Consider the following 14597-nt stretch of genomic DNA (forward strand, 5'->3'; position numbering starts at 1 on the left):
ATCTTTTAATTAATTTATGAAAATGATTATGGTAAAGTGTAAGTAATCTAAGAAGTTATGGTGCTTATTGGTTATTGGAACCATAAAGCATAATTGGCCATATATTATGCAAATGAAATAACCTTTTTTTTAATTTTCTACTATTTTACATAAAAAAAACCGCTTTGAACTTTATGCTCAATGTTATTTTAGAAAATGGAAATGAATATTTACAGTATATCTATAAGATTATGTTATATTGTGTCTGTTAAAGAACAAAAACTTTTTCTTTAAAATGGCAACAAAGCTGTAGTATTTAATGTAGAAATATTAATTTTTTCTTTAATGCCATTATCTATCAAATTGTATAAACAATTTAAAAAATAGTGTTTTTTTTAAATGAAGCTTAAAAACGGTTTATTTTTTAAGTAAAGTAATGTGTAAAAATTAATGTCAAAATATGCCAACTTTCAATTGCCGAAGAAGCAAAAGAATTCTGAGTTCAATAATTGATGCAGAATTGAAATATTATTTTTAATGTGATTATCTATCAAAGTGTTTAAAAAACAGCTTTCTTTTCATATGACGCATAATTAAGAAGATTTTATTTCTGGTTGAGTAATAGTTAGAAATAAAATTGTAAAACAAAAAAATCTGTGAAATTAGAAATATTATAGAAAAATAGTTAAGAAAAATTAAGTCATTTTTTTTTGTTTACCCTATTTTTTAGATAATTTCTTAGACCAATTTAAATATTTATGAGGTAAATTCATTTATGAAAAATAGAATTATAGCAAATCATTTTTAACCTACAAATTATAACATGTCTTATAATTACAGCATTAGAACATTATCTGTACGAGAAATATTTTGTATGAAATTCGAGTAAAAAGAATCTTGTTATTCCAATATATCTTATTATCAAGGAGTTTTTTTTAAATAAGATTTTCATGTGTTTGTGTGTTAGACATTAATTCATATCTGAAAATACAATAAAAATGCTTTTTATTTAAAAATATAAAAAAAAAATTACAATATTTTCATATAATTATTGTGATATCATTTTTAAAATTTAGAAGCTAAAAGTCGTGATTTATTTTATTTTTCAATATAAAAATCTAATACGTTTTTCTTAATTTATTACAGGTCTTAGAAGGGAAACTACAGTATCTAGAATTCGCTGGAAATCTTGTCCCAGTTACAAAATCAGGTGAACAGTTAAGTTTTACATTCCAAGCCTTCAGAGAAAACAGGTTACCCTTTACTATTCGTGTGAAAGACACACACCAAGAACCTATGGGAAGGGTAGCATTCATGCGAGAAGCACGAGTTGGTCGTGGAGAAGCCCCACAAGCTCCTATTTGCAATCTAAATATTGTTTTACCTGATGTAAGTTTTAGAATTTTTTTTTTTATAAATTTCTTATTAAGTTCAAAATTTGTTTAATAGTTTCAATTGCTATTTTTTATATTCAAGCAAATTTTATATTATTAACCTTTATGATATTTGTAAGACATGATAAAATAATTCAAATTATTTCTTCTAGTTTAGTGGCATTATTTTTATCTTATAATTTATCGCTGTGTTAAGACACTAGATGCTTTTGGAGATAATATTCAAATTTTTGAACAATTTTTAGAATTTTCCTAAGAATAAAATTTTTTTTTTGTTATCCACTGTGAAAAAACTTTTTATTTATTGCAATAACACTAAGAATCACAGCACATAAGCCATTTTGCTACTCAAATTTCTGAATGGCTGTACTATTTTGAATTTGAATATTCCTTTTTATGTCCTTAATTGTATATATTTAGTAGGCTAATTTGAAAATGCAGCATTCTGCAAACTGCTTTAATTTGTTTGACTTATAGCAGTGAGTCTTATAGATGCGTTGCGAAGTGATGTAGGCAGCTTGCAAAGAGACAGGTTTTCCAATTAGCCTAAAACATATATATATGTTACGGTAAAAGTGATAAATCCAGTTATTATTAATAATTTCCTGTCATTATAATAATAACCTCTTCTTTTAGTTATTATTAAAAATAACCGGTTATTATTAATAACTAGTTAGTATTAATAATTACCGTATTTAATAATAGCCGGTAATTATTAATAATAACCTGTTATTATTAATAATGACCTGTTATTATTAATAACAACCTGTTATTATTAATAAAAACCAATGAAGTTTGGTAATTGTTATTAAATGGTTTATATAGCTTGGATGTGCCTCTTTGGGACATGGATGTGCCTCTTTGTATATGTGTTACGGTTAAGGTGATAAATCTGGTTATTATTAATACAAATTGTCAAAATTAATAACTTCTTCTTTTGATCAAAGTGAAAAATAAGAGCATGGACTTGTATTGCGCTCGGTGTGAATTACAATGTGGGAAGAAATTTTAAACTGCATTTGAAGACACTGATGAGTATGCTGAAACAGCTTGTGGTTTAGTTATACTGGGAATGGCATATACAGGTAGTGGCACTTAACTTTAAAAAAAAAAAAAAAATCAGTGTAGTGTATACCGAGCAAATGTATTCTGGGCAGTGACACTTAATCTAAAAAAAAAAAAAAAAACATTAGTGTAAGGTAAACTTTAATTTTTAATCTCATTACTTTAAACAACAAAAAAAAAAATTAGAAATACTTAACTGCTTTGAACTAAAATATTGCATTTTTTTAAACAAATTACTTTTTTTTTTGGCAGGAAAAGCTACTTTGATATTATGATTTATAAAATATTTTTGACTTTTTACGATTGCAACATCTCGAGTTGCACTTGCTTCTACAATATGAGAGCATTCTTTTTTACTTATTAAAAGAATTAAAAAGCCGAAAAATAAAATAATGAAAATATATTTCGTCATCAGCTCACGCGATTACCTCAACAAAAAAGAGTGCTTTATTGTAATAATATAGCCAAAGCAAAATTTTTTTTATTAATTTTTTTTTAATATTTTAAAAGTATTTGATTTTAATTTTTAGAGGTGATTTTACGCATATAACCTTGTTTGAATTGAGAGAAAAAATTATCAGTCCTCTACGAAAAGTTAAGCCCTTGTTAAAATAAATTTATTTGTCTAAATATAAATTTTTTTAGTTTGCTTGTATTAAGAATTTTTTCTTTCAATCTAGCCTGATTTAACCCCAGTATCAGAATTAGTGACATTAGAAAAGAAATATGGATTTGTCCAGGAAACAAGTTTAGGTATTTATTTTATGTATTTATTATTAACTTTTATTTTTTAAAGTTCTTACGGATAAAATTGAATATAAAGAATGTAGTTGAAATTAATGTAATAAAAAATATGTTAAGATAATTCTTTATGTATAATCTTCACGGTTTCATCTCCATTATACTGGAGAAAATTTTTACATTCATCACTACTGTACTAATCGTTATTAAATTGTAATAATTACTCAATTTGTATATTAGTTTGGAGTTTAAAGAAAAGTGAAGAAGTGGTTCAAATTTAATAACTACTTTTAGTTAGCGTTATTTTTTTTTTAAAAGAAAAAACCTTTTTTTTAATGTTTTGTGTTTACATAAGTCATTAACATTATAACATAAATTATAAAGGTTGACCTTGTAACAATGGCTCAAATTGGCCCAAAATTATTTTTCAGCTTTTAATATTTTAGGTTTTTTACTTTACTAATTTAAATGTATTTTGAAGAAAAGAAATCTCCTAGAAATGCTTTTAAACTATCTTGCTTTTATCACTATTGTTTTGTACTTGTGTGCCCTTAATGTTGCATATATTTGAATAGTAATTGAATGATAAATATTAATTGTGCATTATTGTATTTATGTTTCATTTTCATTGAATATTTTATTTTAGCAAAACCTGAATTAATTCATCGAGCAGACTTGAGGTTGTCGGACATAGCTAAAGAATTAGGCAATGACTGGGTACCTTTAGCTTTACAACTTGATGTACCGGAAGCTGAAATAAATTCTATACGATGCGATCATCCCGGTGACAATACACAACAAGCACTCGCTATGTTAAGGCATTGGCTACAGAGAACAGGCAGTAAAGCAAATGGTAAGAGGCATTTTATATTTATTATGGCATATCAATTTTTTTTACTTATTCTTTCTGAAATTCAAATTCAAAAATGATTTATTTAGTACTTTACTATTTATGTTAATATTTAAGTTGTAATTTGAAGTATGGCGTGAAACAGTTTATCCAGTTGATAACCAGAGATGATTGTTCTCCAGAAAAAATCCGGATTTCCGGATTTTTTGCTAACCCCGATCCAGAAATTTTGGAAATCTAGCGTCCAGAAGTTTCAAGAAATCATCGATCACATTTGTATATAAAAATTCTTGTATATTTTATTTAAAAATATTAGAACTAGAATTTATACTTGCTTTGCATCTCTTTCGCTTGTAAATATTTTTTTCAATGGGATTAGAGATAAAAGTAAACTTATACACAATTATTCATTTAAATTATGCTGCATAGTATGTATTAAGAATCTCATGTTTTGAAAATATCAATGATTTTAATTTTTAGAGACATAAATTTTTTGAAAGGCGACATTAATGATTTTACTCAAGAAATTTTCAAGGTTTTTGAGTTGGGCTCTCAATCACCCCTGGATAACTAAAGATGCAGATTTATCTTTTTATTGAAGAATTGTTTCTTTTTGATTAAAATTTTCCATTCTCAGATTATCCAGCAGTTATCTGTTGCACAAATCAAGAGAAATTTTATTTTTTGCATGTTATCTACTGAGTTAATGCTCTAAAACAAAATAACATTGATTGATTTAAATCAATGATTTCTAAGAAAAATACGATTAATCAAAATTATAGTTTACACTGTTGATTTTAGTAACATACTTTAATTGAAATTGATGACACTTTTACTTTAAATATTTTTCCCTGAAATGGTTATAGTAATTTTGATTGGCATTTTATCAAATGTTAATGTCGTAAATGTTTTCAAAATATGTTTTCACATCCACAGAGATATTCAAATAGTTTTTCACTCATTTTTTATTATCTATTTTTTATTTAGGTAATCTACTTGAAAAAGGTCTTAGAAAAATAAATCGGGAAGATATTGTAAATCATTGTATATTTAATGTTGAGTTAGTAACTGATGATGTTGAAAAAGCTGTTGCGAAAGTGCACCTTGATCAATCTGGTGAGTGGAATCAGATATTTGATGCAATCTAATTAATATGTATCATTTTCAAATAAATTATTATTTGTATTAATTATATTATTTAGGGGAGAGTCGGGTAGCCCGCCCACTTAAGGAGTATTGCTTATATTTCTGTATAATATTGAGTAATAATCAATATTTTTGTATGTTTCTATTGTTTTACCATCTAATTAAATAATGCAAAAAGAATAAACCAAAAAAAGAATAGTTTAACTTAAAAAAATAGAAATTTAAAAAAACATGTTTTTCAGCTCTCTTCAAAATGTGTCGTGTAGCCCCGCCCAGTTACGTAAATTATGTTTTTTGACTGTTTACAAATCACTTCAATCAAATTCAGGTGTATTTCACAATAGATAAACCTCATTTATCATTTTTATCACAAAATTATTTTATTTATTACATATTTATAAACTTTTAGTGAATTCTATTATTTAATAACAACAATATTTGTTAAAAATGCATATAACATTCAAATTTGAGGCAATAAAATAAATATCTATGCAACCGTACATTTATCAACAAAATAAAATTGGGCGGTGATTCCCGACATTCATGTGAGCGGGGCTACCCGAAATCCAATTTTTTTGTAAATTTGTAATTACTCGAGCAATTTTTCACATATAAACTTTTTTCTTCATGCAAATTAAACTTAAGACTACATACTTTAATGCTGTATGTATCGAAAAAAGTATTTTTTTAGTATTAAAATGAAGTTTAATCGAATATTCAACCAATTTTTCTTAATTTCATGACTACAGTATTCAACATATTTTCAAAACTATTGTTTACCATGTTAAAAGCTGCATAAATACTTGAAACTTCGAAATAATAAATTCAGGTGTATTTCACAATAGATAAACCTCATTTATCATTTTTATCACAAAATTATTTTATTTATTACATATTTATAAACTTTTAGTGAATTCTATTATTTAATAACAACAATATTTGTTGTTAAAAATGCATATAGCATTCAAATTTGAGGCAATAAAATAAATATCTTTGCAACCGTACATTTATCAACAAAATAAAATTGGGCGGTGATTCCCGACATTCATGTGAGCGGGGCTACCCGAAATCCAATTTTTTTGTAAATTTGTAATTACTCGAGCAATTTTTCACATATAAACTTTTTTCTTCATGCAAATTAGACTTAAGACTACATACTTTAATGCTGTATGTATCGAAAAAAGTATTTTTTTAGTATTAAAATGAAGTTTAATAGAAACATTCAACCAATTTTTCTTAATTTCATGACTACAGTATTCAACATATTTTCAAAACTATTGTTTACCATGTTAAAAGCTGCATAAATACCTGAAACTTTGAAAATAATCTTTTTTTAATATAACAATTAATGTCCGATGGCCTATTGACTTGAAAAAATATTCTATACATATGAAAATTGACTGTGGGCGGGGGTACCTGCTGGGCGGGGCTACCCGACTCTCCCCTACCTGTCAGCTAATTTTTTGGTTTATGTCATTCAAGACTGACAAATAAATCAAAAATAGAAATAATTTATTATTTTTTCCTTTATTTTATTACTATCCCCCCCCTCCATTATTTTTAGATTATTCCAGAAAACTCATTTATGGAGTTTTTCCATCATATTGAAAACATATATCTAAATCAAGTAACATCGAATCATCATTGAGACATATTATTTTAATTTCTTGTTCATTACTTGATTTACCCCTGTTCAATTAAGAACGAATTTTTTTAAGAGTCAGCAGAATTGGATACTTGACTTTTTTGATTTTGTTGTAATTTTCAGGATATTATCTGTATCTAAAACTATTTGGCACATTCTCAGGGTTTTTGAGGTCAAAACTGAAAATCCTCTGAACTTTTGAGAAAAATTGCACATATTTATTTGCAATGATGCATTTTATGAAGTGATTAAACCACAGTACTGACTATTATTTTGTGTTCTACATCTTCCTCTCTACTAAGGGTAGACTTTTGAATCAAAGGTCATTCAAAAGATCTCAAAATTACACTATTTTCTGAGACTTAGACCGTCAAAATCTACTAGTGCTAACCGCAATTGCATATATTTCTGTAAATATATACTAATAAGCAGTATTTAAGGAAATGAAGGTATGTGTGTTGTACATTTGGAAGTGACCTTAATTTTGCACAATTTTCAGAATCATTAACTGCCTTTATTGAAACTACACAAATATGAAATTTGCTGGAAAAGAAGCCAATAAGTATAGCAGGAATAAAATCAGTTCAATTGGTTACTGATTCAACTTTTATGCAGCATAACTTAATCAACTATTACATAGATCTGTGAATCGATATATGTGAAGGTTTCCTTTCCACCAAATTTCATATTTGTCTAGTTTTGCTGAAGGCAGTTAATGACCTTGAAAATTGTGCAAAATTTTTGTTTCTTGCTCCTTTCATACCACACCAAATGTATACCACACATGTGTTGATTTTCTAAGTACTACTTGTTTAATATTCACAGAAATCTATACTTTTGTGGTTGATTCTTGGCACAAGTAGATTTCGACGGCGAAAATCTAAGAAAATTGCGTTATTTTGAGATTTTTTTAAATTATCTTTGATGCATTGGTCTACTGAAAGTATTTATGTATTGCCAGATGTAACACAAGTAATTGTCCATGCCATGGTTAATTTATTTCATAAAAAATGTTGCAGAGTGTAAATAGATGGGGTTTTCTCAAAATTGCTAAGGATCTTCTGTTTTGACTCAGTTTCAGTTTTGAAAATTTTTATTGTATAAGTGAACAGGACAAGTGTTTAATATTTTTACATAAAATGTTACCTTAAAATCTTTTACAAAATCAAAAATTTCAAGATCCAAACCTGCCTGATTTTTAAAAAAACTGCCTCTTAAAAAGTAATAGTTTATTTATAATTTTTTATCCCTAAGCACGGCTTGCAGCTAATGGGAGCAAATTCAGTTTTTATGTTCCTTTGCAACATGATTGATATCAGACTTCAAGGGTCCTACTTTTTGTGACTATTTTAGGATTTAAATCATGTTAAAATTCACCACACTTGGCATTGGATTGTAAAATGTATGGTGAATAAGATTTTTAAAAAACTTTTAATTGTATTTTTTAAAACAACCATTCATGATAGCTTCATTAATTTTCATTTCTTTTGACAAAAAGTTAAACTTTATATACATTACCCTTGTATTTTCTCTTATACAGAGGCTTTTTTTGATTGTGTCTATTATTTTTGATTAATTAATGAGAAGCATAAATTCGTAAGGAATCTTTTACATTTTGTTACCATTTTGCCAGAACCATTTTTATTACTATTTGAATTTTATAAGAAAATCTTAAGTGTTATAAAAGATATATTCATTGGTATTCTATCCAATTTTAGGTAAATTGGGTGAAAATTGAAGTAATGAGGCAGTAGCAAATGAAACAAGGGGTATTTAAAAGTGAATAGCATTTTATACTGAAATTCATTTTTAAATATAATTAGCATGAGTGAGGTGCCCTTTTGTTGCACTGCTTGGGCAGTGAAATAGACATTCTCAGAGCCTGATATTTCCCTAGATTTTTTTGTTGTTCGAAGTTTCTCACAAAATTACATAATTTTTTTAAAGTTAAAATAACATATTTTAAATATTTTGCTGAAAATAAAGTTTACTATTAAAATTATTTGATAATTTTTTCTTTAACAAAGAAGAAAAATTCAGCTGATTTTATGCATTTCTTGAACAAATTAGCATGTATGTTAAAAGTAATAAAAAACCGAAATACATTGAAAAAGTAAAAACTTATAAAACTTAATTTAAGGTCCCATTTATAAACTTAAGGATTTTAAAATAATAAATAAAGAAATGAGGAGTAAAAAAAATTTACTGGGAAAATAATGTACATCGACAAATGTTTAATCAATGAAAAATTTTGTAGCAATTTTTTTAAATTTAGACCAAAAATTTCTCCTGAATCTCGTAAATGTCCTCTCTTGCCCCACTTTTGCTACACCATTGGCTGTGAGCTATTTTAACCTATTGAATATCTTGATGAAATGATAAATGCAAACATAAAATTGCGATTGTTATTCCAAGGGATTCCCTCCCCCAATGAAAAATTTCCCACACTTTCTTTCTCCCATTTAATAAATGAAGTTTCTTGAATACAGCTGTGTTCTGATCTTGCAAGATTACTGAATAAATTACATATTAAAATGTAAATGTAGGTTTTACCTGTTGATAAACACAAGTGAATTTCAGTCATAATTATGTAAGTCTTTGAATAATCATAAAATTGATTATAGTTCTTAATTATAAACTTAATCAATGTAATAAATTATATTTTTATTTGCATAAAATGTAGAAAAAAATGAATTGCTCAAAACGTAGAATATGTTTTACCTTTTGCCTGAGTTGTGTAATAAAAAAATTATATCTGTGAAATTTACATTGTTATTCTAGGATTTGATACATTTAAAGAAGAATTGGGCTCATCTCGGGATGCTTCTTTACGGAGGGATACATCATTAAACGGAACATTTGATGAGCAAGATATAATGAAAGTAAGCTGCTTAGTTACATTTTTTTTTGTTGAAAATAGTACCAAAAGTGGTGCCTTAAGAAATTGACTGACCGATCTTTATTCAGCTTTAAATTCAAGTAATGATTCATTGTTGAAATGTATGACTTATAGTGATTCAAAATAACTTAGAAAACAGTTCAACAGTTTTAAGTTCTAGGTTTTAGTATTAAAAAAAATTTTAAGTTATGTTTTCTTAAGAAATATTGATTTCTCCTGCATTATGGATGATTTCATTTCTTGTTTTAAGTGAAGTACAGTGAAAGTTGAAAGTTATCCATGTATGTATTTAGTTTAAATACTTAATTAAAATATAGTTTTTCACCTGGGTGTTACATACATGATTGTAATATGTAATTCAAAATAAATTAACATGCATATGTTGCAAAACACATTTAGTGCAACCATCATTATTTCTTAAATGTTTAGCTGCTTTAAGTGGTGGTCGTAAATTCAAATAACAGTTATATTAATAGTGTATTAAAAAAAAGAAATACTAAATTAAACATAGTCGTGTGACAGCCCAAGACAGGTCAAGGCTTATTGTGCCCATCCCAGTTTTTTAAATTTTTTTTTTATCTTGGGGTTCTGTAGTGCAGGAGCAGATGTTCTGATTGGGTGGTCAGGGGAATACAGAACCTCCAGTGTTAAGTCTCCAGATGTGCTTGGTTCTCGTTTTATCCCGACCAACTGAGGGGATTGCTAAAGGGATTTGCAATAAAAATGCACTTTGCATCTTTAAAAATTAAATTTATCATTAAACACTTAAATAAAATAATAAAAAGTTGGTAAATTGGAAAACATTAACTTCTTCAAGCAATTATTTCTAACATTTTAGTGTTTTTCAATGTAGTTATAGTATCTTAAAATTATGATGACTATTATACTACGTTTTTCACAACTAAGTGTGTGGGTATATCGGTTTCCATCATGTTTACCACCATTGATGTTTGTATCTCACCACTGAGTAAAATATCAATAAAGGCTTCTCATATAATTGAACATAATTTTAAAAATTGAACAATTATATAAATATGTTTTTTCTTCTAAAAAATTACTTTCATTATATCTTTTAAAATATTTGAACAAGTAAAGAGTCTCTTAGTCAAATGAATGCTTTAGAATAGTTGAAAAGAATTTTGCAAGGTATTGGTTTTTTAAGTACAAATAAATTAATATATATTTGAATTTCCTGTGATGTATATCTCAGGATTGCAGTTATTTCCTTAGTTGTTGGAAAAGATAATAGCCTTATATTACCCATTTCTTTTAAGAATACAAGTTAATTTTTACATTCATATTAATTTCCTTAAACCAATGTGAAATGTAATGTGAAATTATTTTTGTAAGCTTTATTAAGGACTTTTTTTTTAAATATTTAAATGATAAGTAAGTGACTATGTGGCAACAGCCAATATTCAATCTTAAATTAATGAGGGTTGTGGTGTATAAATGTGTTTGCTAGTATTCATTCACATGCATAAGTTTATTAATTAATCATAATTCCTTTCAGCCTATTTCAAGTTAATCCACCTTTGTGTAAATTTGTGTCTCGGAAATTAAATTTTTTATTTTGATTTAATTTCTATAGTGAACTAAGTTCCAAAAAATCATGATTTTTCTTTAATAATTGATTTATTTTATTTAAATTGGATTATCTTAGATTTAAGTCGCAAGAGCAATTTGTTTAAATATTAATATTTAATGGATTTCATAGTTAGATAATTTTGTCCCAAATTTCATTTATATTTACATCTTATAATCAATATCATATTGATATCTAATAATCAGCCTATTTCAAGTTAATCCACCTTTGTGTAAATTTGTGTCTCGGAAATTAAATTTTTTATTTTGATTTAATTTCTATCGTTAACTAAGTTCCAAAAAATCATGATTTTTCTTTCATAATTGATTTATTTTATTTAAATTGGATTATCTTAGATTTAAGTCGCAAGAGCAATTTGTTTAAATATTAATATTTAATGGATTTCATAGTTAGATAATTTTGTCCCAAATTTTAATTATATTTACATCTTATAATCAATATCATATTGATATCTAATAATAATAGATTTAAATAAAATCACTTTTATGTTAAAGGTTATTAAAATTTTATATTTACTTAACATTTTAAAACAGATAATGCTTTATTGAAGATTTTAATTGAATATGGTGCAATGTATATAGACATTAAGCTTATATGCCTAAAAAGTTAGACATATTACTTAGCAATGGAAATTAATTGCTTACAAACATTTAAAGATAATAATTATTTGTTAACTACATCAAACATTTAAAGTTTAACCTAGAAGACGTGTTTAACTGCTTTTCAAGGCTAAGTGTGTTTCTAAATTTTGACTGGACTAAATTAACTGGCAAGAATATGTATTTAACTGCACACTGCAACTGAAGAACAAATGCATATGGGCAATTTTCTTTTTTTTCTTCCTTTTTTTCCCTTCAAAATAATCTTGGATCTATAAATTATTTTCCTATTACTGTTTTAATCTGGTTCATACAGGCAAATTTTTAGTAAATATAGTTACTACAAACAGTGTTACAATGAAATTCATTATATTATTGGTGAATTTCGCTGCCTTAAAATAAAACATAAATGCATAAAAAATTTATTTTAAAAGTGAATGTTTTGTAAGATTTAAAATCTTTTAATTTAAACAATCTTTTTCTTCATTTAAATATCTTTAAATTAATAAGCTGTGATTGTAATTAAACTTTTGTAGGATGCGGAATCAGCAGCTGAGACGAGTAGTGAAAGTTCTGATAAGGATGCTCTTTTTAGATCTGATTCAAGGCATGCTGGTAATTAAATTAGATTTAGTATTTTCTTTTTAGATTATGCGAAATAATAAATTAGTTCTTAAAATATTATTGTAAATATCTTTCTAATGGACTAATAAAAATATGTATTTCAAGTTTTAGTTTTTATTTTAGTTCCCATGTTTAAATAAACTAAAATAATTTCTTTCTCTATTTTTAATACGTTCTTTAGATTTTTCAGCAGTTGATTTGAAAGTGTACTAAAATAAATTGTCGGTATTTCTTTTATAAAATTTAGAAATTTTGTTATGTTAGATCAATAAAAACCTTATCCATGACACCTTAATTGAAAAAAGCAGTAATTTTTTAAGTTTGTGTTTTCAGGCTTCATTTATTCTGTGGCCGATTACTATCAGTAATTTATTATCATGTCTCGTTTAAAATTTTATATGGACTACATAGATAAAATTTATTTATTGTTTTAAATTAGTGTGTGTTATGACTATTTATATAAATTATTCTGAAAGAGTTTTAATTCTACAATTACCATTTAATCACATTGATATTTATTATTGGAGTTTACTGTAGCTGAAAATATTTTCATTTTTAATAACTTAGTTTTTATTACTGCTTATCATGATTTTTTTCTTTGGTTTTATTAAACTTATTTTCATAAGAAAAACATTTTTTTTTGGTTTTAATTACTCTTATGTTTTTTTGTTTTTCAAATTCAAGTGAATTAAAATCTTAATATTGAAAACATTTTATTCACAATTGCAAAACACTTTTAATTGTTTTAAATTTATTCAAAGATATTGGATATACATCTATATATATTTCTTCTTTCTGCATTTTAATGCAAAATTCGAAAGTTTTGTGTATAATTTTATAAGATATTATACATGATAATAATTCATTGATATAAGGATAGTAAAATAATTTATTTGAATATTACAGAAACAAGGGCAGAGAGGAGGCATCACAGGCATTCTGGTAGAAGTATGCATATTTATTTTTATTTACTCAACTATGATTTGAAAGTTATGATCTCTAATATTATTTTCCAAAAAAGAAATTATTTACTGAATTCCTTTCATAATATTTTTATTAAAATTCTTGAAAAAACTATTTTAATTTGTTTTTTAAAGTGACTATTTAAAAAAATTTTTTAAAAAACAAAACAAACAAAATTATGATAGTTTCTTTTATAATTAAGTATTTATTGATCAGATCTGCGATAGAAGAATTTGGATTTGAAAAATGATTTTCCGAAAAAATTAATGCTTTTAGAGATTTTTGACTTGCTTGAAAATCTTGTTTTGAAAATTTAAATAAAACTATTTAAAAAATTTAATATTGTGTGAGTTAAAATAAATATCTTTTATGGGTTTGCTCAAAATATTTTTTGTTATATTGAAGCAAAAGTCATTTCCTAAATTAGAATTGATTAAAGCGACTTCATAAGTGAGTTATATTAGAGTTCATAAGTGACTTATAAATGAGTTCATTAGCGAGTTCAAATGTATTAAAAATTAAGTGCAAAAAAATTATTGTTTCAAGGTTTTGAAGATGGGCCAGAAACATTAGTTCAAACTGTTCCTACTACAATGTCAGAATCTTTCACACAACATCTTACTAATGGACAAATGTCAGACACAAGTATGCACGAAGAAGATAGGTCAGAGCAAACTGCTGCCACTTTTTCAAGCGAAGCTAATGCTGAAATGGAGGCATCTTCATTTGAGGATAAGTCTCAAGGAGAAACACATGTTGATAAGAAAGGTAATTTAACAATTTATTTTTTAATATTAGTATATTCAGACAAGCACATATAATACCTTTATTGTCATTTGTTATGAGAATTTTTTAACGGCTGTTTAAAATAAACTTCAGTATTGATTGATTATTTGAGTCTTTTTATTTCCCCTTTTCTCCCTTGTGTGTCATCTGGCAGTAGTCCAGTCTTCTACTAATCCTTTTTAGAGAAGCCCTTTAAGTTAATTTCTTTCTGTTAGCTTAGCAAAGATTATTTATGCTTACGTTTCATAACTGACTAAAAGTCATTTCGACTGTGAAGGTGAGGATAAATTTGTTTTCTTT

At 26.0% G+C, this 14597-nt stretch overlaps 1 protein-coding gene across 1 annotated transcript in view; it reads left to right on the plus strand.

Annotated features, from left to right (window-relative positions):
• The window catches only part of LOC107449053 (uncharacterized), a 134507-nt gene that overhangs the window by 89904 nt on the left and 30006 nt on the right, over nucleotides 1-14597 (plus strand). Inside the window, exons 29-36 of the mRNA XM_087152743.1 lie at nucleotides 1126-1368; nucleotides 3119-3191; nucleotides 3826-4032; nucleotides 5017-5145; nucleotides 9602-9702; nucleotides 12461-12539; nucleotides 13455-13496; nucleotides 14058-14279. Coding sequence (XP_087008869.1) covers nucleotides 1126-1368; nucleotides 3119-3191; nucleotides 3826-4032; nucleotides 5017-5145; nucleotides 9602-9702; nucleotides 12461-12539; nucleotides 13455-13496; nucleotides 14058-14279 — 1096 coding nt within the window. The remainder of the gene's footprint in view (nucleotides 1-1125; nucleotides 1369-3118; nucleotides 3192-3825; nucleotides 4033-5016; nucleotides 5146-9601; nucleotides 9703-12460; nucleotides 12540-13454; nucleotides 13497-14057; nucleotides 14280-14597) is intronic.

This window comes from Parasteatoda tepidariorum, chromosome 10, assembly GCF_982258835.1.
Source record: "Parasteatoda tepidariorum strain Cologne lab strain chromosome 10, Ptep-v5.0, whole genome shotgun sequence".
Classification (NCBI taxonomy): Eukaryota; Metazoa; Arthropoda; class Arachnida; order Araneae; family Theridiidae; genus Parasteatoda; species Parasteatoda tepidariorum.